Raw genomic sequence first — 25,953 nt, forward strand, 5'->3', positions numbered from 1 at the left:
ATAGCTTATCGAATTCTGACGGTACCCCAGTACCAGAGGAAGATGAGGTAGTTCAAATAATGAGTACTCGCTTCACCACGATCTATCAACCTGATGTATGTAACCCAGAACACAGTGCTACCATTACTGTGGATAAAGAGATAGAGATGCATGAGGAGATTCTAGAGCTGTTGCATAACCTGGATAAGAATTTGACAATTGGGTCAGATGGGACATTAGAACGTGTGCTATAAGAATGCTCAGCCAAAATGACAAAGCCCTAGACATGTTTGTATAATTTGAGTTTTAGCTAAATATGAGGATGATCTTCCTGAATGGTAGGCACAATCAAGTAGAGTGATGTGAGTGAATATCAAATTCGTGAACTGGACAATGAGACTTATATATGTGCCTATCATCTCACAGAAGGTTTTACTAAATGAAGAAAACAGAGGAATTTTTTGAGGCATTAGGCAAGGCAGCTGATACAATGAAAAAAGGAAAAGTTGGTCCTTGCTGGAGATCTAAACAGGAGTAGGAAATTATTACCAGATATATAGAAATGATTTGGGAGCGTTTGGAGAAAAGAGCAAAGCTAATAATAATGGTAAGTACCTGTTGGATTTCTGTTCAGGACATGCACTGGTTATTCCTAACACCACGTTCCAACATAAAAACGTGCAAAAATGCACATGGAGAGAAGATGCAAGAAATAAGAAAAGTCTCATTCACTATATTTTAGTTGATAGTGACATTTTCCCACTGGTTCAGGACATAAGAGTATACACAGGATTTGAAATAGGAAGTGATCGCTATTTAGTTTTGAGCAGGATAAAATTTGACTTTCATATTGAAAAGAAGAGTAAGAAAGTTTAAAGTGAATCAAAGTTGAGCATCTTTCAGAGGTGAATTGCAGTCTCAAATATACCAACATTATTCAAGAAAAGCAAAAATCAAACCTTGGAGATTCATTTCCCACCTGAAGAAAATGTTGATTAATTCAGCCTGAGAGGCATGATATGGTAAGGTAATCTGCAAGGATAGGAAAATAAGAACTCAGGAAGTTAAAGAGACAGTCAAAGAAAAGAAGAAAGCATATAGAAAGTTCCTTGCAATTAACTCTGTTTGTGCTGCTAGAGAATACAGACAAAAATTGTGTACAATTAACTAAACAAAAGTCATGGGAAGATTTTGGTAAGAACATAGAAAATAAATATCAGGAAAGTGGCAAAATATTCTGGAGGCTATTGAAAAAAAAAAAAAAAGAAAAGAAAGAAAGCTTAGAAATGGAGGGAAGAGTACTTTAAAAGGAATCATAGATGATAAAGGTAGCATGAAAGCTGAAGATAAAGATGTTCTATTTATCTGGAATAATTACTTTGAAAGATTGCTATATGAAACACCCAGTATCAGCATGGTGGTAGAAAACACTGAACAAGAATGTAGTCAGGAATATATATTCATACTTGAAGTAAGAAAAGCCGTCAAAGCCTGAAATGTGGAAAGGTAGCTGGAGTATATCATATTTCACCAGAAAGGCTGACATATGGAGGAATAAAAGTTTTACGTGACTGCACTACACATTTCAGAAGACCTTGTCAAAGAATCAAATTCCATGTGATTGGAGTAGAGCTCTCATAGGGCATGTCTATAAAAATGGGAATAAAAACAAATAGTTGAGAAATCTTAGGAATATAACAGGTATCTCTATTTAAGTTTCGTAGATCAGAAAAAGAAAAGGCATATCTCAAGATGCCAAGAGAAAAGCTTTTAAAAATGCTAGTATTTTTAAAAGCTGTATTGCTCAATAAAGTATAATGTCCCATTTACAGCATATAACTGTCAGCAGTTAGAATTGAAGACATGTAGGAAGATAGTTTGTTGTTAAATTAGTTGTGCTTCAAGGGTGCACATTATCCCCACTGTTATTCATTATCTGTATGGATTGGATTATGAAGGAAGTGATATTAAACCTGATATCAAAATTGGTGATGTAACCTGATATCAAAATTGGTGATGTTAAAATTATAGCTGTTTACTTTATGCAGGTGATGTTATACTTCTAAATAAATTCACTACAAGTTTATAATATTCCCTGACTAAAATTGAATAACTGCTGTAATGAATTTAGTACAAAAATCAGCAATAAAAAGACAAATACAGTGAAAATATGCAGAAAGATTGAAAACATCAACCATATCCTGAATAGACAACCTATAGAACAAGTAAAATATTTCAGCTATTTAGGCACAATTTTTAGTGTAGATGTCCAATAAGTATGAAAATAAAAACAGCAGAATTAGTAAAGCTGGTATGGTAGGAAGTCAACTGAATAAATTTATTTGGAATAAGAAATTAGTTAAAACATTAAATTAGCTGTATACAAGACTGTGTTCAAGCTGATTTGAACTTATGGATCTGAGAGCTGGGTTAGAAATGAAATACTTGGTCAAAGACTGGAACTCACAGGTGTGAGAGTTCTGAGAAAGATTAGAGGAGTGAACAGATGGCATCAATGGCAGCCTTATATTAAAAATGAGGATATTAGGAAAGAACTTGGTATTGTTAGTATTCAGGAATGTGTTATCAGAGCTGATCTCAGTTGGTATGGTCAATTAAACAATGAAAAAATAGGAAAACAAATGTTCTAAATTGGCAGGAAAAAGACTCAGAGATACAGTAAAAGTGAGCCTTAGAAGTCAGAAATATAAAATATGATAATGTTGGAGTCTTGACAGATAATAGATTAATTTAGAGGAAAATTGTCAATCAGAAGTTAGTGATGATGTTACTTTTTCATGTACTACTATTATGATATTGGACTTAATGATATTGGAAAGGGACTGATAGGAGGTCATCAGTTTGCTGCTGAATGCTGTTGATATATGTCATTTACACAGTGATTTGAATCGGCTGAAGATATGGGCGAATGATAATGGCTGTCAATTTATTGTCAGCCATTATCATATGCGCTTTGGCATAATGTAGTATCCAACAACTTATTATGTTGGTGGGATTATGCTTAGAGTAACTAATGAGGCAAGAGATCTTGAATTTATGGTGGATAGAAAGTGGGAGTTCAAAGCTCCAATAGCAAAAATTGCAAATACAAATCAGAGGGTAATTACGATGTTGAAACCAACATTGACATGTATGGATACCACTACAAGGCCATGATGCAACCTGCACCTGGACTACTGCATGCAGATTTGGTCTCTTAGGTTCAAAAGGGTAAAGAAGCTGTGGAAAGGCTGTGCAAAGAATTACAAAGATATTGGGATTATGGAATGTAGATTACAAGAATAGAGTGAGTATATGTAGACCGCAGACACTTGTAGATAGAAGAAGGAGAGATGATGTGATAGAGGCCTATAAACTAGTGTCTGCAGTCTACATATACTCAATCCGCCCTCATAGAGCTAGATTTTTTCTCACAGAGCAATGTGTGGGCAGAACAGTTTGCCTGTTGAAGTAATGAGTACATCTAGTGTGATCGAGTTTAAGAAAAGGTATGACATGTGGTGTGGTTGATATATGGCCTCACTTGATAAGTCCTTGATTCCCTTGTTGAAGTCTAACAATAATAATAATCATTATTTTTATTCAAGAAAAAAAGTGAAAGAGTTTGAAATTAAGAACAAAAACTTGGGGTTCACTGGTAAACCATGAAGAAAACATTATTTGATCAGGCAGAGAGAGGCATTGAAGGAAGTGAAGAAAGCATATCAAAAGTTCCTGGCAAGTAAGTCTGCTTGTACTCTTAGAGAATACAGAGAAAAATATAAGAAAGCATTGAAAAGCAATTTATTAATAATAATAATAAAAAACTATTCTTATTGCATACTTTAATGAAAATTGCATTGATTAAATAATTCATAGAGCATCAAGTCAGCGATAATATTGCAAACGTTGATTTTCACTTGACAATAAATTTCTTTCAAACACTATGCAAATGCACCATTCCATTACTCTTCCAATGGCGTCGATCTACGAGTAGTTACATCTGACGGATCTGATTGAATTTCGTGAAAATGACAATCCTTTGTTTACAGATCACTAATTTAAATACAGCTGGTGAGATGATTATAGAAGAGAATTGGGTAACACTAGCTAAATAAACATGATGAGAAGACATTGGTAATTACTTATAAGATGAATGAGTAGGAAGGCTTATGTGTTGGCAGTACATGCTAAAAATAAGGAAGATAGCAAAATATTCTGAAGACTATTGAAATAAATCTTAAAAATGAAAGAAGAGTCATGTAAATGGAATGAAAGATGATAAAGGTGACATGAAAATTGAGATATTCTAGATGTGTGGAATAATTTATTTGAAAGATTGTTAAACAAAGCAAGCAGTGACAAAACAGTAGTTGAAAATTTTTGAGAGGAATGCAAACAGGAATACATATCAGTATTTATGTAGAAAAAGCCATCAAAATCTTGAGATGTATGTGGAAAGGCAGCTAGACTACATGATATTTGACCATAAATGCTCGAATATGGAGGTGTAAAAGTTTTGCAGTAGTTACACTGCATAATTCAGAGGGCCTCATCAGAAGGTTGAATTCCAGATGTTTGAAGTAAACTCTTATAGTTCCCACTTAGAAAAAAACGATATAAAGCTGAATATAAGAATTACAGAGAAATTTATCTACTTAGTGTTCCAGGAAAGATTTATGCAAGCATACTCGAAAAGAGGCTGAGAAAAATTGTGGGAGTGAAACTTGGAGAAGAACAATCTGGGTTCAGGCCAAATAGAGGTTGTCTAGATCAGATATTCATTTTACAACGAATAGTTGAGAAAGCATAGAAATATAAGAAGGATTTCTGTATGTTTTATAAATCTGAAAAAGATATATGACAAGGTATCAAGAGAAAAGCTGTTGAAAATGGTATGTAATGTAACTCAGCTTATTCTGTATATTTGTTGGAAGTTTATTTTTCACTTGATTAGACTATGATAAATTTAGTTTAATCCTTCAGTTTTGCACTTCCTGAAGATATTTTCAGGCACAAACTTTGTTTGCTTACACTTGGATAAAGGATTAAACTAAATTTATTATAGTCTAACCAAGAGAAAAATAAACTTCCAACATCTTTCTCTAAATCCAGTGGTACACCTGTTGGCAACTTCTATAGGTAAATATGACCTCTCCTATTGCTTCTGCCTTAGTATCTCCACGTTTGAGTCAGCCTCCCACTGACGAGACCTCAATAAAGGTTGAAACCGGACTGGGTAGTGGCCCTTCCCTTAATGCATAGTAGTAGTAGTATACATGTCCACAAGGAGATCTGCTTTGCATTATGGGAGATACTGAGACAAGTAGTGATGAGTGCTTGGTCCACCTTTGCTTGGGGTTGCCTGGTGTTGCACTACCTTACTTTAGTCCTGAAGATATTTTCAAGCACAAACTTTGTTTGCTTACACTCGGATAAAGGATTAAACTAAATTTATTATACCTGTATATTTGTATATGCTCCAGATGATGATCTTAATATGAAGATCGAAATGTCGGGAAATTAAAAGAGTTATTTATAACACGGTTGTGAAGTCTATAATTTCTGATATATATATATTATGTTGAGCCCATACATGAGAGGTTGGTAGATCATCCTATAGTACATTAGCACCATATAATGGTTGGGAAAGAAGGTATTTGTTAACATTATATTTGAATGACTGTAGATTGTATTCCTTAGGGAACACATCAAGGGGAAGACTGTTCCATAGTGTAGCGGTTGCAGGGGAGGAGGAGGAGAAGAAACTTGTTCTGTGGGTTTCAAGGTGCACTGTGTAGGGATGTTGAGCAGCAGCTGCACGTGTTTCAATGAGCTTAGTACTAAGTGGGGGGAATTATTGATGCTATTTCGGATGAACATTTTCCATTGAAATATTTGTAGAAGACACATAGTGCGGAGACCAGTCATCTGTGTGAAAGTGGGGGGAGTGAGTTGGTAAGAGATAAGTCATTAATAAGTCTGATTGCTCTCCTCTGTATGGAGTCGAGCAATTTGAGGGAGCTTTTGGGGCCCACCCCATATGTGGGATCAGTATTCGATGGTTGGTCGGATTTGTGATTTGTATAAGCTTAATAGCTGTTCAGGGGTGAAGTAACATCTCGAGCTAAAGAGAAATCCTACTTTTTTAGAAACTGAGGATGCAATGGTTATTATGTATTTATGCCAGGAGAGGCTTGATGTCAGAGTAATTCCAAGAAGAGAAATCTCAGATTTTCTGGAAATTTTTGGGTATTGTCAAAAATAATACTGGGAGAAACTGGTTCTTTTTTATGGCAAATGAGACAGTACTTGGTTTTATTTGCATTGAAATTGACTAGGTTATCCAAACCTCATTGGAGGTCTGAATTAAGGGCAGTGGTGGTTGCTGATCTGTAAGTTGAGGTAAGTTATGTGGAGTAAGGTTTATCAAAAGAAAGGGAGGAGTGCAATCTGCTGTCATCTGCAAAACTGTGTAATGGGTTGGAGGTAAGCTGAAGTAGGTTATTGATATATAGTAGGAAGAGGGTTGGTGAGAGGACAGAACTTTGAGGAACCCCAGCATTAGTTGAATGGTGAGAGGATAAGGAGCCATCCACCACCACACACATAGTGAGCATCCAGACAGAAAGCTGGCAATCCAATTACAGAGGTCTTGAGATAGACCAAACTATGACAGCTTGCTTAGTAAGCCCTTGTGCCAAGACCCGATCAAGCACTTTGGAAATATCAAGTCCAACCGCTTGAGATTCGCCAAACTTCTCCATGGCATTTGACCAGAGATGGGTGACATATGTGAGCAGATCTCCTGTTGATCAGCAGCGATGGATTCCATACATGGTATGGTCAAGAACCAGTTGAATAAATTTATATGAAATAAGAGAGAAATTAACCAAAACACCAAACTAACAGTATACAAGACAGTGTTCAAACCAGCTTTAAGTGATGGATCTGAGAGTTGGGTTGGAAATAAAGCACTTGATCAAAGACTAGAGACCACAGATATTTCTGTCTTCTAAGGCACTTTTTACTATATCACTACACCTATATCTTGGTCTTCCTCTGGGTCTTTTTCCTGCCAACCTGGCAGAAAACACTTGTTTTGCTAATCATTCCTCTCTCATTCTGCTTAAGTGACCATACCACCTGAGATTAGCCCTGCTAATGCATTCCTGGATGCAGACAATATAAAGTTCTTTCCTAATATCCTCGTTTTTAATATGATATTGCCATTGATGCCATCTGTTCATGCCCCGAATCTTTCTCAGGACTCTCATATCTGCGGTCTCTAGTCTTTGATCAAGTGTTTTACTTCTAACCCAGCTCTCAGATCCATAAGTTAAAATTGGTTTGAACACTGTGTTGTATACAGCTAATTTAGTGTTTTGGCTAATTTTTCTCTTATTCCTTATAAATTTATTCATTTGACTTCCTACCATACCAGCTTTGTTGATTCTGTTGTCTATTCCCATATTTAATTTACCATCTTTGCTAAAAATCATGCCTAAGTAGCTGAAGTGTTTTACTTGTTCTATAGGTTCTCCTTCAAAATGCAGTTGATATTTTTAATGTTTCTGCCTATTTTCATTGTCTTATTATTGCTGATTTTCATACCAGATCAGTTACAACAGTTATTCAATTTAGTCAGGGAATCTTGCAGACTTGTAGCAGATTTATTTAGAAGCATAACATCATCCACATAAAGCAAAAAGCTGAGATTAACACCTCTAATTTTGATATCAGGTTTAATACAACTTTCCTTCAAAGTGTGATCCATATAGATAACGAATAACAGAGAGGATAATGTACATCCTTGTCTGACACCAGATTTAACGTGAAACCACCTTCTTGTACTTCCTTCAATTCTAACTGCTGACTTACAACTCAAATAAAAACTAAGTATTGCTTGATATAATGCCCCACTGACACCATATAACTGTAGCATATTGAATAGCTTCTCTCTTGGCACTTTGTCATATGCCTTTTCCAGATCTATGAAACTTAAATACAGATCTTTGCTATATTTCCATGATTTCTCAACTCTATGTCGTAAAGTGAAAATCTGATCCTGACAGCCTCTATTTGTCCTGAATCCAGTTTGTTCTTTACTAGGCTTCCGTTCCACAATCCTTCTCAACCGTTTCTCAAGTATACTTGCATATATCTAACCAGGAACACTCAGTAATAAAATACCTCTGTAATTATCACATTCAGTTTTATTTCCCTTTTTATATATGAGTACTACGAGAGCTCTACTCCAATTATCTGGAATTCGTCCCTCTGTCCAGGCTTTCTGAACTATGCAGTGCTGCCACTGTAAGACTTTTATACCTCCATACTTGAGCATTTCTGTTCAAATATCATCTACTCCTGCTGCCTTTCCACATTTCAGGCTTTTGATGGCTTTTTCTACTTCATGTATGGATATGTATTCCTGACTGCATGCCTGGTTGGTGTTTTTTACCACTGTGCTGTCATCACTGCTTGTTTCATTTAGCAGTTTTTTCAAAGTAATTACTCCATACTTCAAAGATATCTTTTTCTCCTGTTTTCATGTCAACTTTATCAACTCTAATTCCTTTTAACAGCACTCTTTCCTCCATTTCTGAGCTTCAGCAACCTCCAGAATATCTTGCCATATTCTTTGTATTTATTTTCTAAGTTCTTGCCAAAGTCCTCCCATGACTTTGGTTTAGCCAGTTTTACATAGTGTTTAGATTTCTTACATTTGTCTCTGTATTCTCTAAGAGCACAAGTTGACTTATTAGCCAGGAGCTTTTGATGTGCTTTCTTCTTTTCCTTCACTGCCTCTTTAACTTCCTGTGTCCACCATGGAGTTCTAATTTTTCTATCCTTGCAGACAACCTCACCACATGCCTCTCTGACTGAATCAATCAGTGTTTTCTTCAAGGCTTGCACTGAATCTTCAAGATTTGGTTCCTGTTCTCAAAATCTTTCATTTTTTCTTGAATAATCTTTGTGTATTTTAGTCTACAGTTCACATCTGAGAGCTGCTCAACTTTTATTCGCTTTAAAACTGTCTTACATGCTCTTCTTTTCAATATGAAATTCAATTTTATCCTGCTCAAGACTAAATAGTGATCACTTCCAATTTTAAATCCTCTGTACACTGGTGTCCTGCACCAAGGAGAAAACATCACTATCCAATAACATAGTGAATGAGACTTTTCTTATTCCTTGCCTTTTCTCTCCATGTGAATTTGTGCACATTTTTATGTTGGAACGTGGTGTTAGTAATAACTAGTCCATGTCCTGAGCAGAAATCCAACAGATAATTGCCATTATTATTAGCTTTGCTCTTTTCTCCAAATTTTCCCAAACTATTTTTGTATGTCTAACAATCATTTCCTACTCTGCTATTTAGATCCCCAACAAGGACCAACTTTTCCTTTTTCATTGTGTCAGTTGCTTTCTCTAAAGCATCAAAAAATTTCTCCACTTCTATCTTAGTAGAACTTTCTGTGGGACCATAGGCACAAATAAGTCTCATTGTTGAGTTCCCCATTCTCATTTGTCCACATCACTCTACTTGAGACTGCCTGCCATTCAAGAAGATTATGTTCATATTTAGTGTTGAATACTATGGCTACTTCTTCTTTTCCTTGATTGTCATGCTTGAATAGAACATTTCGTATTTATTGCTCAGAAAGATCTGACCAGTTTTTGCCTTTTTTGTTTCAGTCACCCCTATTGTGTCGATCTGGTACTTATCCAATTCCTTAGCTAGCTCCATTTGTTTGCCATTCAGGCTTCTTATGTTGATAGTACCAATCTTGAACTCTGGTGATGTTGAGTTGGGGTGGTTTTTTGGATTTGTTCCAGTAGTTGACAATTTGGTTTGCTAAATCTCAAATTGCCAGCCCAGCCTTGTCCATTCAGTATCCTGGTAGATTCCTAACACGGTGCACCACGAGAAGGTGAGGATTGGACATTAGGTCAGAAGCCCTGGTCGGTTCTCTGCATTCCTTTGAAGGCTATGTCGAGGTCTCCTCTCAGTTATATAGCTATGACCCTTAAGCATCCCTACTTCAAAACTACTATTACTATTTGATTCCTGCATCTCCACCCCTAGATGGGCACAACTCCTGTGCCATCATCAATAGCATTCTTCCTCCCTTTTTGCCTTGTCTCTCTCTCTTCACAAAAGACTACATATCCCCTCTACCTCCATTAGCATCATGTCATTCTCATCATGCCTCACATATTCCAACAATTTTGAGACAAATGATTTGCTACAATTTCATTCCTCTTATTTCGAATACGTCTGGCATTCGTAAACATACGAAACTAGCTCATTTGTGTTGATTCTATAATAAGTCCCACTGACTCTCCTTGTTTATGACTCCTCTACACTCTAACGCAGTGTCTCTCTATCCACCCTGACCTTCCCCATTTCTCTGTGCGCTCTGTGTTCCTTCTCTCTCATTCTTTTCAGTTGTACCATTCGTGAACTCGCACACCCTATTCTCATGCTCTTCCAGAATACCTTGCTTCCTCATAGCTTACATTCAATCATTATTTTCTCTTGAAGCAGCATTTCTCCAACTGACTCGCACCAGATCCATTTAAATGTATGCCATCTCTTTTATAAAGCTTGGCAGATAAAGGTTTATCAAAGAGATGGGCTACATTTAAATGGATCTGGTGTGAGTCATTTGGAGAAATGTTGTTTCAAATTCATTTCACACATTATCAATATCACAATATCTCTAACAATTTCAAACAACTCTGCTAGCATACCATTAATAATCTTTGCTTGCCTTCTCAACTCATCATCGTCATCATACCTGTTTGACTTGCTTGATTATTTTACCTACCATATTGTTATCTTTCATCTTCTTAACAGCCTCACGACATCCCTCCTTACATTCTTCTTGTTACTACTCAAATCATTTGTGCTAACTACCACTACCAACTCTTTTGCTTGCATATTCCTCTTATCCAATGTTTCAATCACCCTGCTCATTCTACCACCTAGAAAACAAACCTTGTGCATTTTTTCACTCATCACACCTCTGATCACCGAATCCCCATATATTGCTGCTCTCAAATCATTCAATATTTCTTTCAAATCTTTTTTCCCCCTTCCATGCAAATCTGTTATTCTTTTTAGTTTATTCTTCATATGTTTAATTTCTTAGCTCATCTTTACCACTCTGCTTTCAACTCTTCAATTACTTTCTCACTGACATTTATGCCAGTTGCTATTAATATATCTAATATCAAATTTGCAGATATTAATCTTGGCTATTTACCTTATGAAGATGATGTTATACATCTAAATAAATATATATCAAAAGATTTGCAATCTCTTGCTCCATCTTTAGATAGAATACATCCTTTTTGTATAACCTTCTCCAATGCAGTGTTTTCTTGCAAAAATTACTTATTCTAAAACTTCTACCTCTGCTTCTAGGAAAATAGGAAGCTGAAATTTGACTTTTACTACAAATCAGTATTCATAATATAAATGAGAAGCAGCAGAACTTAGAGAATGAAATTTCATACATGGATTTTGTCCAGTTTTTCTCTCTCTCAAATAAACTCCAAAATGACTGTATTCTGAAAGCTGATTGCAGACTCTGTTGGACAAAAACACATGCCTTTTTTAAGTATGCATAAGGAGTAGAAATTATCTAATTATGAATCCCGTTAAGATCACCAAGCAAGGAGTAACTTATCTTTGATGGAAGGTAGAAAGGAAGACTGTTTCTTGAAATGGTTTGAAAGTAGTGTGTAAATTAAACTTGCAGAGAACCTGTGCTGTTTCGTTATTCCTTTAAAGAATGGTATAGTGACTCTAACATCTGATTGTGGTCTAGTTGATGGATATATAACAAGAAATGAATGGATTGTGGCATGATCATGCCTATTGGCAGTTGGTAATTTTTATTTTGTTTAGCTCTTCAAACAGAAAGGAATCAGTGGATGAGATGGACTGAACTCAGTGCAGTAAAAATTTCTGATAGCACTTATGTTCTGTGATTGGTGATGATGTGAGTAAGGATAGATATATCTGCCAATAAACGAAGGTTTTCAATAAATGGAAAATTGAATATTGACTGTAGAATGGAATGTTAGCTCATCAAGTATCTAGAAAAGGATCTTATTAGTCACATTCAATAGTGATCTCGATATGGAAGCACATTTTCTTTTTTCTAAAAATTTAGTAATCCAATCTGAATGTAACAAAACTGCAACAATATCATCTATGAAGCAAAGCTAAATATTTGGTTGTGGGAATATCGTACTGAAAATTTGGCTTTTCAGCTGTTCCATAAAATAGTCTGCCACTGATAAAGAGTGAGAAGACTGCCTCTATTTCCTTTAATTTGTGTTACTTTTTGCTGTAAAATAGTCTATACTGATAGTAAACTTAAATTAACTAATATTATCCTTGAAAGTTATGTGGTAAGAATTCAAAAGTTTCTTGAAGTGGTATGTTGTGAATAGGAAAATTGCCTCAAAAGAGGTCATTAATTTTTCCCTTAAATTTTTTTTTTCCTCAAGACTATATGAAAATTCTTGGAATCTAATAAGTATGGGCTTACTTGCAATGCCATTGACACTAACCAAAGAATTCGCTGAAATCAAACAAAGATTCTGCATTCAAGTATATTTAAATGCTATTTTTTTTTTTCTTCCTTGAAATGTGAAACTGATGTTTTCAAAATCTGAGTTGCTCCAGTTGTATGACTGTTCCAAAGTTCTGGGAAGTAATCACATCTGTTCATAGTTTTGAATAATTTTTGTAATCTGGTATCAAATTACCATAGCTAACTACTGTTTCCTTTGAATTGTAATATGTGTTCACTTTTATTGAGAATCAAGTGTATGCTACATGACATCAATTCTATTGTTCAGTTCAAGGTTCAGAATCTTCTAAATCTAGAAGTTTTGCATGAGATTCATTTCATAACTGTGAGAATAAAATCACCAACTGTTAAATTGTAGGATATTTAATTACCGTATTTGCCGGTGTATAAGACGCACCCCCTTTTTTGTACACGTTTTTTAGGGGAAAAAACTTTATCACTGAATATTCTAATGAATTTAGAGTATTTCAAATATAAAGTAATAAGTAGGTCTACTTTCAACAAATACCTAATCTAACTAGGAAAGAGTACCCACTTTTTAATCTTTTTCATCAAAAACCAGAAATTCATCTCCAGAGCTAAATAAGAGACACTTGAAACCTCTTCTAGATCAGAATTTGCACCCTCATACAACAAATTGTCCTCTGTACCATCCAGTGGATTACTAATGCCACACTTCTTAAATGATTTAACTACTGTCTCAGTTTTCACAGCATCCCATGAAGCTTTGACCCACTCACAAACTTGTGAAATGTTTAGCTTCTTCCTGATGGCGTAACCTCAAAATCTGAAGATTGCATCCAGCAGTCTTCTGGATGCAGTGTTCCACTTCTCCTTCATAAATCCCTTAAATGGTTTGTGGTCTCACACACCGCAAGGAGCAAGAAAGAAATCGCGTAACTTGGAACAGAGAAAATTTCCAGAAATGAAAGTAATAAAAAAACTGAGTATCGGCATATAAGATGCACCCTGTTTTTCAGACCTATTTTCAAAGAAAAAAAGGGTGTCTTATACGCCAGCAAATACGGTAATCCTAAACTGAAATTAAATGTTGTTGTTGGAAATTTTTCCACTTGGTTATACTATAAATTAAAGATACCAAGAAATAATATACTTGGTTTAATCCTTTATCCAAGTGTAAGCAAACAAAGTTTGCACCTGAAATATAATCAGGACTCTGGATCCCACTGATGAGACCTCAATATAGGTCAAAACTGGTCTGGGTAGTGACCCTTCCCATAAAGCATAGCATTATACATACCCGTAAAGATATGCGCTTTGCATTATAGGATACTAAGGCAAGTGATGTGAAGTCATTAGCTTCTATCTATATACGAGTTGCCCTGTCCTGATTATATTTCAGGTGCAATTTCAGGTTTAATCCTTTATCCAATTACGCTTGGATAAAGGATTAAACCAAGTATATAATTTCTTGGTATCTTTAATTTATGAAATTAAATGGTTGATAGGACTGTATTTTGCATTTAAATTAGAAATCAAAATAAATGAACTAAAAAAAAACATATAACGTTTGTATTTGCTCATGCAGCCACGTGATGATATCTGCACTCTTAACATAAGGAATATACAATCATCCCTCGATTTACATCGGGGTTCCATTCCATCCAGCAGGACATAAGTCGATATGTTAAATCGACAGAGTTATAAGGATTAGGAACTTAACACTAATAAGTATACTGTTATTTTAATTTTTAAACCTTATTATAAAACTGTACTGTAAATTTTATTAAAATTAAGGGGATATTAATCCCATATTGTTTTAAAACCGAATAAGAAACTCAAAGATTGGAATCAGAGCATTTCATGCCGAATATAGTAAACTATAAAGTATTGGCGATTACTAACGTGAGCTAATGCAAGTAGTCCTAGTACGTAGTACAATCTCGGGCAACTCGTTGCAAAGGTGGGTAAAGTTCTGATCGCTATTCTTGGTATTTTCCATAATTTAAAAACACATTTCCTAGGAAATGTATGCTGTTATTACATTATGGTGGGAGGTCACTACCCAGACCGTGGTATCTATTTGGTCTAGCTACTCACTGATGAAGCCTCAAAAAAGGCTGAAACCGGTCTGGGTAGTAATCTCCCACCATAATGTAATAACAGCATACATTTCTTAGGAAATGTGTTTTTACATTATGGAAAATACCAAGAATAGCAATCAGAACTTTACCCACCTTTGCAACGAGTTGCCCGAGATTGTACTATGTACTAGGACTACTTGCATTAGCTCATGCTAGTAATCGCCGATACTTTGTAGTCTACTATATTCGGCATGAAACTCTCTGATTCCAATCTTTGAGTTTCTTATTCGGTTTTAAAACAATGTGGGATTAATATCCCCTTAATTTTAATAATGTTTATATCGCCGAAATGAAGCCTATTGGCTCTTTATATTTAAGTACTGTAAGTTATTGCCACTGTAAAACAGGAGAATAATTACCCAAATCTTCCTCCACAATCACATCTTCATTACCTTCCCAATGTGAAGGACCAGGCTGCAGCTCTTCTGGTGTAACCTTTGTTTTTCTGATGAAAATGTCTAATATGCTTTGCTTATTCCTCTTCTTCTTTTCATCATAAATTTGTTTATAGCAAGCAAACTCATCATTTGCTTTCCTTTCTACTAATAAGTAGCATTCGATATTGGGGTCCATGTCTTCAACCATTTTGAGAACCTCGCTAACTGCAGAGAACATTTCTGCAAGACCCTTCACTGTGAATTGTTTAACTACCTCTCCTTGTTTCTCTTTCTTCCTCTTCTGCAACAAGTTGTTCCTCCGGTTCGACCAATTCTTCATTGGTCAACTCTTCAGGGGCACTTTCTATGAGTTGAACTATTTCGTCATCACTCACTTCGAGATTCTGATTGTTTGCTAGGCCCACTATTTCTTCACTCAATTTACAAAGGTCTTCATTTTTTTCAAGACTTCCAAAATTGTGCACAAACCTTTTTAATGTCTTTTTCCATATACCACTCATACATTGAGAGGTCATTTTGTCCCAAGCCACAGCAATGTTTTTAATAGCATGATAAATATTGAGTGCTTTCCAGAATTTCATGAGAGTTTGGTTGTTTCCTTCGGTAGCAGAAGTGGCTGGTGAAGAAGTTCTCCATAGATAATAAGCCTTAAACACTACAAGAACTCCCTGATCCATCGGTTGGATCAATGAAGTAGTTTTTGGAGGGAGAAACATGACCTTGAACTTGGTGAAGATCATCAATATAAGACGGATGACCTGGAGCATTATCTAGAATTAATAAAATTTTAAATTCTACATTTTCTTTCACACAATAGACAATTTTTGAGTCATCCACGACTTCTTATATCTCCGCTAATGAACTGAAAGAGCATGCTTCCTAATGTTTTTGATGGCTTGTGGATTCTCACTGTGCCATATCACAAATGGTTCCAGTTTATATCGAGCCACGTTACCCCTAACAGAATTGTAAGGCAGTCTTTAAGAGCTTTGAAACCAGGCATAGATTTTAGCTTTTTTGTGAATGAATTGTCTGCTCGGGCATTTTTTTCTGAAACAAGGAGATCTCATCCATATTAAATATTTGCTGTGGCAAATAGTTTTCCTCCGTAATAATTTTATCCAATTTCTCCACAAACTCCTTGGCAACCTTCTCATTGGCGCTTGCAGATTCACCATATGTTTTCACATTATTCAGTTCAAAACACTGCTTGAATGTCATGAACCAACCGGAAAAAGCTTCAAATTCATAGTCATAATTGGGTCCTGCTTTCTCCTTCAACATGTTGAAGAGACTTATTGCCTTAGCGGTTATGGTCATAGTGCTAAGAAATATGCGCTTTTAGTTCAGGTCCTATATGCAAGATGGAGGTAACTTTTCCAATCCTTGTCGTTGCTTCGCCACTATCGTTGAATTTGCAACTTCGTTTCAAGATCAACTGCTCTCCTCTTGGGCATGCAGGGGCCATCATGTTGCACAAAATATCGCGAAATATTTAATGATAAATACACAAATAACCTATTTTTCAAACACAAAATCAACGTAGGAACTGTTGAAGCCATGTGCTTACTGCCGAGGGAGGTTGCTGCTGAATGTGCTGTTGCTAAATAAAAACATTTTTACTTTGCACTCACTTGTGTCTTGTTCGAAAGTATAGTCGAAAATCTTATTTATTCCAGTATGGGATCACAGATGTAAGTCAAGGGATGACTGTACTGCCATTAAAATTTAATGTCTCACTTATTCTGTTGAAAGTTAGTGGGATAATTATATTTAAAGACTAAAAGGAAAATCCAAATAGTCATGATGTAAACTTTGAATTAACAGACTCTAAATGGTCAACAGAGATCATGTTCAAATTAAAAATGGAGGATATTTGAAAATAAATGAAATGAAAAGTATGCATATGAAACATCTCCTTTTTTCTTATATCCTTTGCCAACCTGGTTTACCAGCCAACTGGTCAGTGCATCCACTCTCCAGTCCTCAAGCTGCAGGTTTGAATCCCATTGTGGGCATGAACGTTTGTGATTGTCTTTAGGTGGGAGATGAATTTCATCGCCCAGTATGAGACGATCGTCCTGCTTATCGGAATATTTGATATTTGATAATAAATGAAATGAAAAGTGTGCATTTTCATTTGGTAGGCAGGGGAGAAACATCTTTTTTTTTATATCCTTTGCCAGCCAAGTGGCTAGCACACCCACTCTCCAACCAACAGGCTGCGGGTTCAAATCCCACTATGGGCATGGACGTTAGTGATTGTCTTTAGGTGGAAGATGAATTTCATTGCTCGGTGTGTGACCATCATCCCACATATTGGAGGCCTGAAGTTGCTTGAAAAAGATCCATGTTTGGTCTCAGAGAGCAGAGTTTCTGTACTATGTAAAAAAAAATTTTGATCGAGTTAATTTATTTTTTTAATGAGGTTTGTAATAAGTTAATCTCATATCAGCAGTAGGCTAAATACAATGTATCTCTATGCATGGCTTGCTGGTAATAATTATAATGATGGTGTGCAATTGACATATTATTCATTGGATTTTTATTATATTTATATGATATTCAGTTGATATATATACAGTATTAATCCCTTGATTTCCTTATTAGATCCAGATGCTCCAAGTCGGCAGAATCCTAAATATGGAGAATGGCATCACTGGCTAGTCATTAACATTCCAGGAACAAGTGTAGAGGATGGAGAAGTTTTATCAGAATATGTAGGTGCTGGACCACCCAAAGGCACAGGTAATATTTTGCTTTGAAGAGATTAAATCTGTCAAAATTATCTCATATATAGTGCCGTGGTAAATAACTTGTAAAGACTTTTTTTTTTACATTTGGAAAGTCCATATTTAAATTTCTAAATATATGCAAGATTAAGCAGAAAAAAACTCATTTCAAGTTACAAAACTACATAATACTTCTGTGAACTACAAACTGATTGCAGCACATAAGCATTTATTTATGACCTTGATATTAAAACATACTGAATGCATTGTTTTAATATTGAGGTCCGTGCAAAAAGAAACAACTCAAGACCACTATATACCCATGAGTTAAAATATTATAGCTCATAGGCATACAGTGATCTTGAGTTGTTTCTTTTGGTATGAATGAAACGAGAAATGGAGATGAGATAGTCTTGGCAGAAGGGCTTCATTTCTTAAAATATTGCGGACCTTCTCTCTCTCCCCCTCCTTCCATCCCTCCTGCTCAGTGAATGGGGACAAAGGGTCCACAATAATTTAAGAAATTAAGCCCTTCTGCCAAGACTATCTCAGTTATTTGCAGATGAGGAGGGGGGTTGCTCTCTTCTACATCCCAAGGAAGTGGGGTGACAGATGACAAACACTAATTCCCAAAGGAAGTAAATCTCAAATTTCTTGCAACACATGGACATTTATGCCCTTGATATTAAAACATTCTGAATGCAATGTTTTAATATCAAAGTCTATTCCAAAAGAAACAACTCATGACTTCTATATGCCCATGAACTAAAACATTATGATTCGTGGGCATACAGTTAGCTAAGACATTATAGCCAACTAGACTGCATGGCTAGCCAGAAACAGGCTGGTGGTGGTGGTGGCAATATTCTGGCATGAGGATTATTTTCATGGACATCACTTGGTCCTCTTATCTCCATTGATGAACTGTTAATTTTTACATGGTGACAGTTTGGCCTAATGGATCTAGACTATTCCAACATAACAGCACCCTGTGCCACAAGGCTCGCATTGTGTAAGCATGTTTCAGGGATCATAGCCAAGCATTCCATGTGCTCCCCAACTGCCTTATTCTCTTGATTTGAGTTTCATCGAACATTTATAAGATCATATGGAAGCACCACCAGTTGATGCCAGTGCCTTGCTCAGTCACTGACCTCTGTGAGATTATTCTGTCTAGTTGGTTCAGAATATCTCAGACACCTTCCATGGTCTAGTGCGGTCAATTCCAAGACAGGTGTAAGTAGTTTTTTGGCCAAAGGGAACCCAGCATGCTCCTTAATAGGTGGTCATAAAGTATTCCTGAAGTATAGTAAAATGCACAGAAGCTCACAAATGTATTTGAACAGATAATGTTCAGAGCGGTGAACTCTGTACTCTATTTCAAAGTTTCTTTATACATTTATATAGAGAAAGGAATAGCTGTAGCATGTAACAGGAAGAATGAAGATAAATGTTGAATGGGAAGCAGTTATAATTGGGAAATTTCACAACTTACTTTTGCCTGTGTGTCACTGAAGGTTATAGCAGCAAAATGGTATGGGAATTTCTTCGTTATTAGAGAGGACAACTAATAATATTATTATTATTAAGAGAGACCTCCAGGGAGTCAAAGACTCATTGAGGGAGGCCAAATACTACACACACACACACACACACACCAGCTATCATGCTTATTCTTGGGTTATCTTTAGCAGGCAGAGCTAGTTTCTTTTCATACTCAGTCTTTGCTCTCTGTACAACAGTTGTGACTATTCTAGCCTGCTGCTTATAACATTCGTAATGGGCATCATCCTTATGCATACCGTATTCCTTCCCTTTTCTTACAAATCTCTTGCTTAATAAGCTAACACATCTATTTGATTCCTACCCTATTTATTCTTCCAACTCTCGGGACACATTCTGATATTGCTTCATTTCATCATCATCAAATTCCTGCCATGTACCCTCAAGGGGATGTACAGGATATGATAGTACTACATGAAAAAAATTACATCATTACTAACTTCCTATGTACAGTTTTCCTCCAAATCAGTCTGTTACTTGTCAAGACTCCAACATTATTAGATCTTATATTTCTATTGTCTAAGGCACTTTGTACCGTATCAATCCACCTATATCTTGGTCTTCCTGTGGGTCGTTTTGCTGCCAACCTGGCAGAGAACACTTGTGTTGCTAATCTTTCTTCGCCCATTCTGTTTAAGTGATCATACCACCTGTGATTAGCTCTGCCAATGCATTCCTGGATGCTGACAATGTCAAGTTCTTTCCTAATATCCTCGTTTTTAATATGATATTGTCATTGATGCCATCTGTTCACGCCTCTAATCTTTCTCAAGAATCTCATATCTGTGGTCAAGTGTTTTACCTCTAACCCAGCTCTCAGATCCATAAGTTAAAACTGGTTCGAACACTGTCTTCTATACAGCTAATTTAGTGTTTTTACTAATTTCTCTCTTATTCCATATGAATTTATTCAATTGACTTCCCACCATACCAGCTTTGCTGATTCTGTTGTCTATTCCTATATTTAATTTACCATCTTCACTAAAAATCGTGCCTAAGTAACTGAAATGTTTTACTTGTTCAAGATTCTCCATTCACAACACAGTTGACATTTTTAATGATTCTAACTATTTTCATTGTCTTTGTCTTTTTAATGCTGACCTTCATACCATATCTATTACAACAGTTATTCAATTTAGTCAGAGAATCTTGCAGACTTGTAGTGGATTTATTTAGAAGTATAACATCGTCCGCATAAAGCAAAGAGCTGACATTAACATCTCAAATTTTATTATCATGTTTAATACCAGGCAATTTGGGACTTAGCTGACCAAATTGTGTTCTTATTGGTTAAACCAAAATAAAAAATGATGGTACAACATGACAAAATTTCATGCCGGCTGGGGCGTCGCCCGGTTAAACAAGGCCCCCGTTGTTTTCGCCAGGGAACCAGGGTGAACAGCGAAAAGTCAGCTACTGGAACAAATCTGAAAACAAACCCCAACTCAACATCACCAGAGTTAAAGATCGGTACTATCAACGTAAGAAGCCTGAATGGCAAAGAAATGGAGCTAGCTGAAGAATTAGATAAGTACCAGATCGACATAATAGGGGTGACTGAAACAAAAAAGACCAAAACTAGTGAGATCTTTCTGAGCAATAAATACAAAATGTTATATTCAGGCAATGACAATCAAGGAAAAGAAGGAGTAGCCATAGTATTCAACACAAAATACGAGGCTAATCTTCTTGAATGGCAGTCAGTCTCAAGTAGAGTAATGTGGGCAAATATGAGAATGGGGAACTGGACAATGAGACTTATTTGTGCCTATGGTCCCACAGAAGGTTCTACTAAGGTAGAAGTGGAGGAATTTTTTGAGGCTTTAGAAAAAGCAACTGACACAATGAAAAAGGAAAAGTTGGTCCTTGTTAGGGATCTAAATAGTAGAGTAGGAAATGATTGTGAGACATACAAAAATATTTTGGGAAATTTGGAGAAAAGAGCAAAGCTAATAATAATGGCAAATATCTGTTGGATTTCTGTTCAGGACATGGACTGGTTATTACTAACACCATGTTCCAACATAAAAATGTGCACAAATTCACATGGAGAGAAGAGGCTAGGAATAAGAAAAGTCTCATCGACTATGTTATTGTTGATAGTGATGTTTTCTCCCTGGTGCAGGACACCAGAGTGTACAGAGGATTTGAAATTGGAAGTGATCACTATTTAGTCTTGAGCAGGATAAAATTGAATTTCATATTGATAAGAATAACATGTAAGAAAGTTTTAAAGCGAATAAAAGTTGAACAGCTTTCAGATGTGAACTGTAGACTAAAATACAGAAATATTATTGAAAAGAAAATGAAAGAGTTTGAGAACAGGAATAAAACCTTGGAGATTCAGTGGCAAACTCTGAAGGAAACATTGATTGATTCTGCCAGAGAGGCATGTGGTGAGGTTGTGTGCAAGGATAAAAAAATCAGAACTCCCTGGTGGACACAGGAAGTTAAAGAGGCAGTGAAGGAAAAGAAGAAAGCATATCAAAAGTTCCTGGCAAATAAGTCAGCTTTTACTCTTACAGAATACAGAGACAAATGTAAGAAAGCTAAACAGTGTGTAAAACTAGCTAAACAAAAGTCATGGGAGGACTTTGGCAGGAATATAGAAAATAAATATCAAGAAGGTGGCAAAATATTCTGGAGGTTGTTGAAGAAGCTTAGGAATGGAGGAAAGAGTGCTGTAAAAGGAATTAGAGATGATAAAGGTGAAATGAAAACAGGAGAAAAAGATATCCTTGAAGTATGGAGTAATTTCTTTGAAAAACTGCTAAATGAAACAAGCAGTGATGACAGCACAGTGATAAAAAACACTGACCAGGCATGCAGTCAGGAATACATATCCATACTTGAAGTAGAAAAAGCCATCAAAGGCTTGAAATGTGGAAAGGCAGCAGGAGTAGATGATATTCGACCAGAAATGCTGAAGTATGGTGGTATAAAAGTCTTACAGTGGCTGCACTGCATAGTTCAGAAAGCCTGGACAGAGGGACGAATTCCCGATGATTGGAGTAGAGCTCTCATAGTACCCATATATAAAAAGGGAAATAAAACTGAATGTGAGAATTACAGAGGTATTTCCCTACTGAGTGTTCCTGGCAAGATCTATGCAAGTATACTTGAGAAACGGTTGAGAAGAATTGTGGAAGAAAAGCTTGGTGAAGAACAAGCTGGATTCAGGCTAAATAGAGGCTGTCAGAATCAGATCTTCACTTTACGACAAATAGTTGAGAAAGCATGGGAATATAACAAAGATCTGTATTTAAGTTTTGTCGATTTGGAAAAGGCATATGACAAGGTGCCAAGAGAGAAGCTATTCAATACACTGCAGTTATATGGTGTCAATGGGGCATTATATCAAGCAATACTTAGTCTTTATTTGAGTTGTGAGTCAGCAGTTAGAATTGAAGGAAGTACAGGAAGATGGTTTAATGTTAAATCTGGTGTGAGACAAGGATGTACATTATCCCCTCTGTTATTCATTATCTATATGGATCACATTATGAAGGAATGTGGTATTAAACCTGATATCAAAATTGGAGATGTTAATGTCAACTCTTTGCTTTAAGCGGATGATGTTATACTTCTAAATAAATCCGCTACAAGTCTGCAAGATTCTCTGACTAAATTGAATAGCTGTTGTAATAGATATGGTATGAAGGTCAGCAATAAAAAGACAAAGACAATGAAAATAGGCAGAATCATTGAAAATGTCAACTGTGTTGTGAATGGAGAACCTGTGGAACAAGTAAAACATTTCAGCTACTTAGGCACAATTTTTACTGAAGATGGTAAACTAAATATAGAAATAGACAACAGAATCAGCAAAGCTGGTATCGTGGGAAGTCAATTGAATAAATTCATATGGAATAAGAAAGAAATTAGTCGGAACACTAAATTAGCTGTATACAAGACTGTGTTCAAACCAATTTTAACTTATGGATCTGAGAGCTGGGTCAGAAGTAAAACACTTGACCAAAGACTAGAGACCGCAGATATGAGAGTCCTGAGAAAGATTAGAGGCGTGAACAGATGGCATCAATGGCAGTATCATATTAAATATGAGGATATTAGGAAAGAACTTGACATTGTCAGCATCCAGGAATGCGTTAGCAGAGCTAATCTCAGATGGTATGGTCACTTAAATAGAATGGGTGAGGAAAGATTAGCAAAACAAGTGTTCGTGTTCTCTGCCAGGTTGGCAGGAAAACGACCCAGAGGAAGACCAAGATATAGGTGGATTGATACGGTACAAAGTGCCTTAGAGGATAGAAATATGAGATCTGATAATGTTGGAGTCTTGACACGTAACAGACTGATTTGGAGGAAAATTGTAGACAGGAAGTTAGTAATGATGTAATTTTTCATATAGTACTGTCATATCCTGTACACCCCTTGAGGGTACATGGCAGGAATTTGATGATGATGATGTTTAATACCACTTTCCTTCATAAATTGATCCATATAGATAATGAATAACAGAGGGGGATAATGTACTTCCTTCAATTCTAACTGCTGTCTTACAACTCAAATAAAGACTAAGTATTGCTTGATATAATGCCCCATTGACACCATATAACTGCAGCGTATTGAATAGCTTCTCTCTTGGCACCTTGTCATATGCCTTTTCCAAATTGACAAAACTTAAATACAGATCTCTGTTATATTCCCATGCTTTCTCGACTATTTGTCGTAAAGTGAAGATCTGATCCCGACAGCCTCTATTTGGCCTGAATCCAGCTTGTTCTTCACCAATCAAGTTCTTCCACAATTCATCTCAACCGTTTCTCAAGTATACTTGCATAGGTCTTGCCAGGAACACTCAGTAGAGAAATACCTCTGTAATTCTCACATTCAGTTTTATTTCCCTTTTTTATATATGGGTACTATTAGAGCTCAGGGAGATGTGTATTGTATTTTTCACACATGGGAGGGTCATTAGCTCTCAGTAAATAAGAATGTGTAAGATGACTGTGACCTATTCAGAGCCTAGTGAGAACAACTTCCTGTGTTATTCGTTGACTGGAATGCCAATGCTTTATTTCAGGTTTAATGGCATATAATTTGTTTGTTAATGCTTCCTGCCATGATGACTGGCATTTAGCAATTAGCTTTGATCGTATAAACTGTCTGTAGTCTGTATATGGTACTGTCAAACAGTACCATATACAGAGAGTACGTGGAGATAGTTTGAGCTGATTTAGCAGCTGCATCTGCAGCCTCATTTCCCTTAATTCCAATGTGGCTGGAAATCCAGCACAACTGAACATCAAATTAAGGATTTTCATTTTGTGTGACAGGTGCAACACCTCATGAAGTACTGGATGTGGATTATACATAGGAGCGGAGATAGGCTATAAAGAGCTCAATGAGTCTGTATAAATTATACACTTTTGGTAGCAGTTTTCTTTTATATGAACAAGTGCAAGCTGAATGGTATGTAACTCTGCTGTATAATTACTCCAATCAGGTGGGATCTGGTTGGAGATAATAATGTCAGGAAACACAGCAGTATAGCCAACAGATGTATTAGTTCTTGAACCATCAGTATAGATAGGCAAGAAATCAGAGTGTGCTGCTCCGTGTGCATTAAACCAGGGAGTCAACAACTGGCGGCCCGCATGCAGCCCAAACATGCATTTTTTGGCAGTCGTCCATAAAAGGTTGACCATATTTACATGGTATGTAGCCCATATGTTGAATTATTTCAATATGAATAATAAATTAAAAATAATTTTATACCCATACTTCGTGATATCATCTGTGTAACTCGGAAATACAAACAAAAGTATTGTAATTATTGAAGATTTACAAACGGAAGTTTCAACAAGATTTGTTGATTTTCATAAAAATAGCATCGAAATGCGATTATTTTTGAACACTTTTAATGTCGACATTGATGATGTACCAAACCAACTACAGGTGGAAGTTTTGGAATTACAGCACAATGAAACATTAAAGAATGCATTTTCATTGAATACATTAAACATTAAGGAATACATTTTCATTCAAAAATTTTATCGATGCTTACCAAAAAAATTTGAAGTATTAATCAGTTTATCAAAGAAGATAATAGTTGCATTTGGAAGCACATACATTTGTGAATAAGCATTTTCTGCCATGAGTTTTAGAAAAAATAAATTTCTCTTGACCTGACTGATGAACTTTGTAAGCTTTGATTCGAATTTGCACCTCAGGCTGTAAAGTGGATATAGATAATTTGGCTAAGGGAAAACAATCACAAAAGTCACATTAAGCAAGGAGACACAGACATATTGTGATGCATAAACTATATTACTTTGTTTTTATGTGATAATAATTTTTCATTGAGTTTCATTTTCATGTTTGTTTCATATCTGGTACTTCAAATATTTCTGTATTTTTTTAAGATTGATATAATTAAAATGGATAACTTAAGTATTTTTTCACTCACTATTTTCTCTTAATTAAACGCTTGCGGCCTGATTATTAAAAGAGTTGAATGTGGCCCGTGAGTCTAAAAAGGTTGCCGATCCCTGCATTAAACAATTGGAGGTAAACAGATGATGGAGTATGAGAT

General features: G+C 36.0%; 1 protein-coding gene across 1 annotated transcript in view; it reads left to right on the forward strand.

Moving 5' to 3' along the window:
* Nucleotides 1-25,953, forward strand: part of LOC150106816 (protein D3-like) — a 68,933-nt gene that overhangs the window by 33,461 nt on the left and 9,519 nt on the right. The window contains exon 5 of the mRNA XM_090392728.1: nt 17,710-17,847. Within this exon, the coding sequence (XP_090248854.1) occupies nt 17,710-17,847 (138 nt within the window). The remainder of the gene's footprint in view (nt 1-17,709; nt 17,848-25,953) is intronic.

This window comes from Typopeltis vanoorti, chromosome 5 (genome assembly GCF_054136105.1).
Source record: "Typopeltis vanoorti isolate ZY-2024b chromosome 5, IOZ_Tvanoo_1.0, whole genome shotgun sequence".
Taxonomy (NCBI): Eukaryota; Metazoa; Arthropoda; class Arachnida; order Uropygi; family Thelyphonidae; genus Typopeltis; species Typopeltis vanoorti.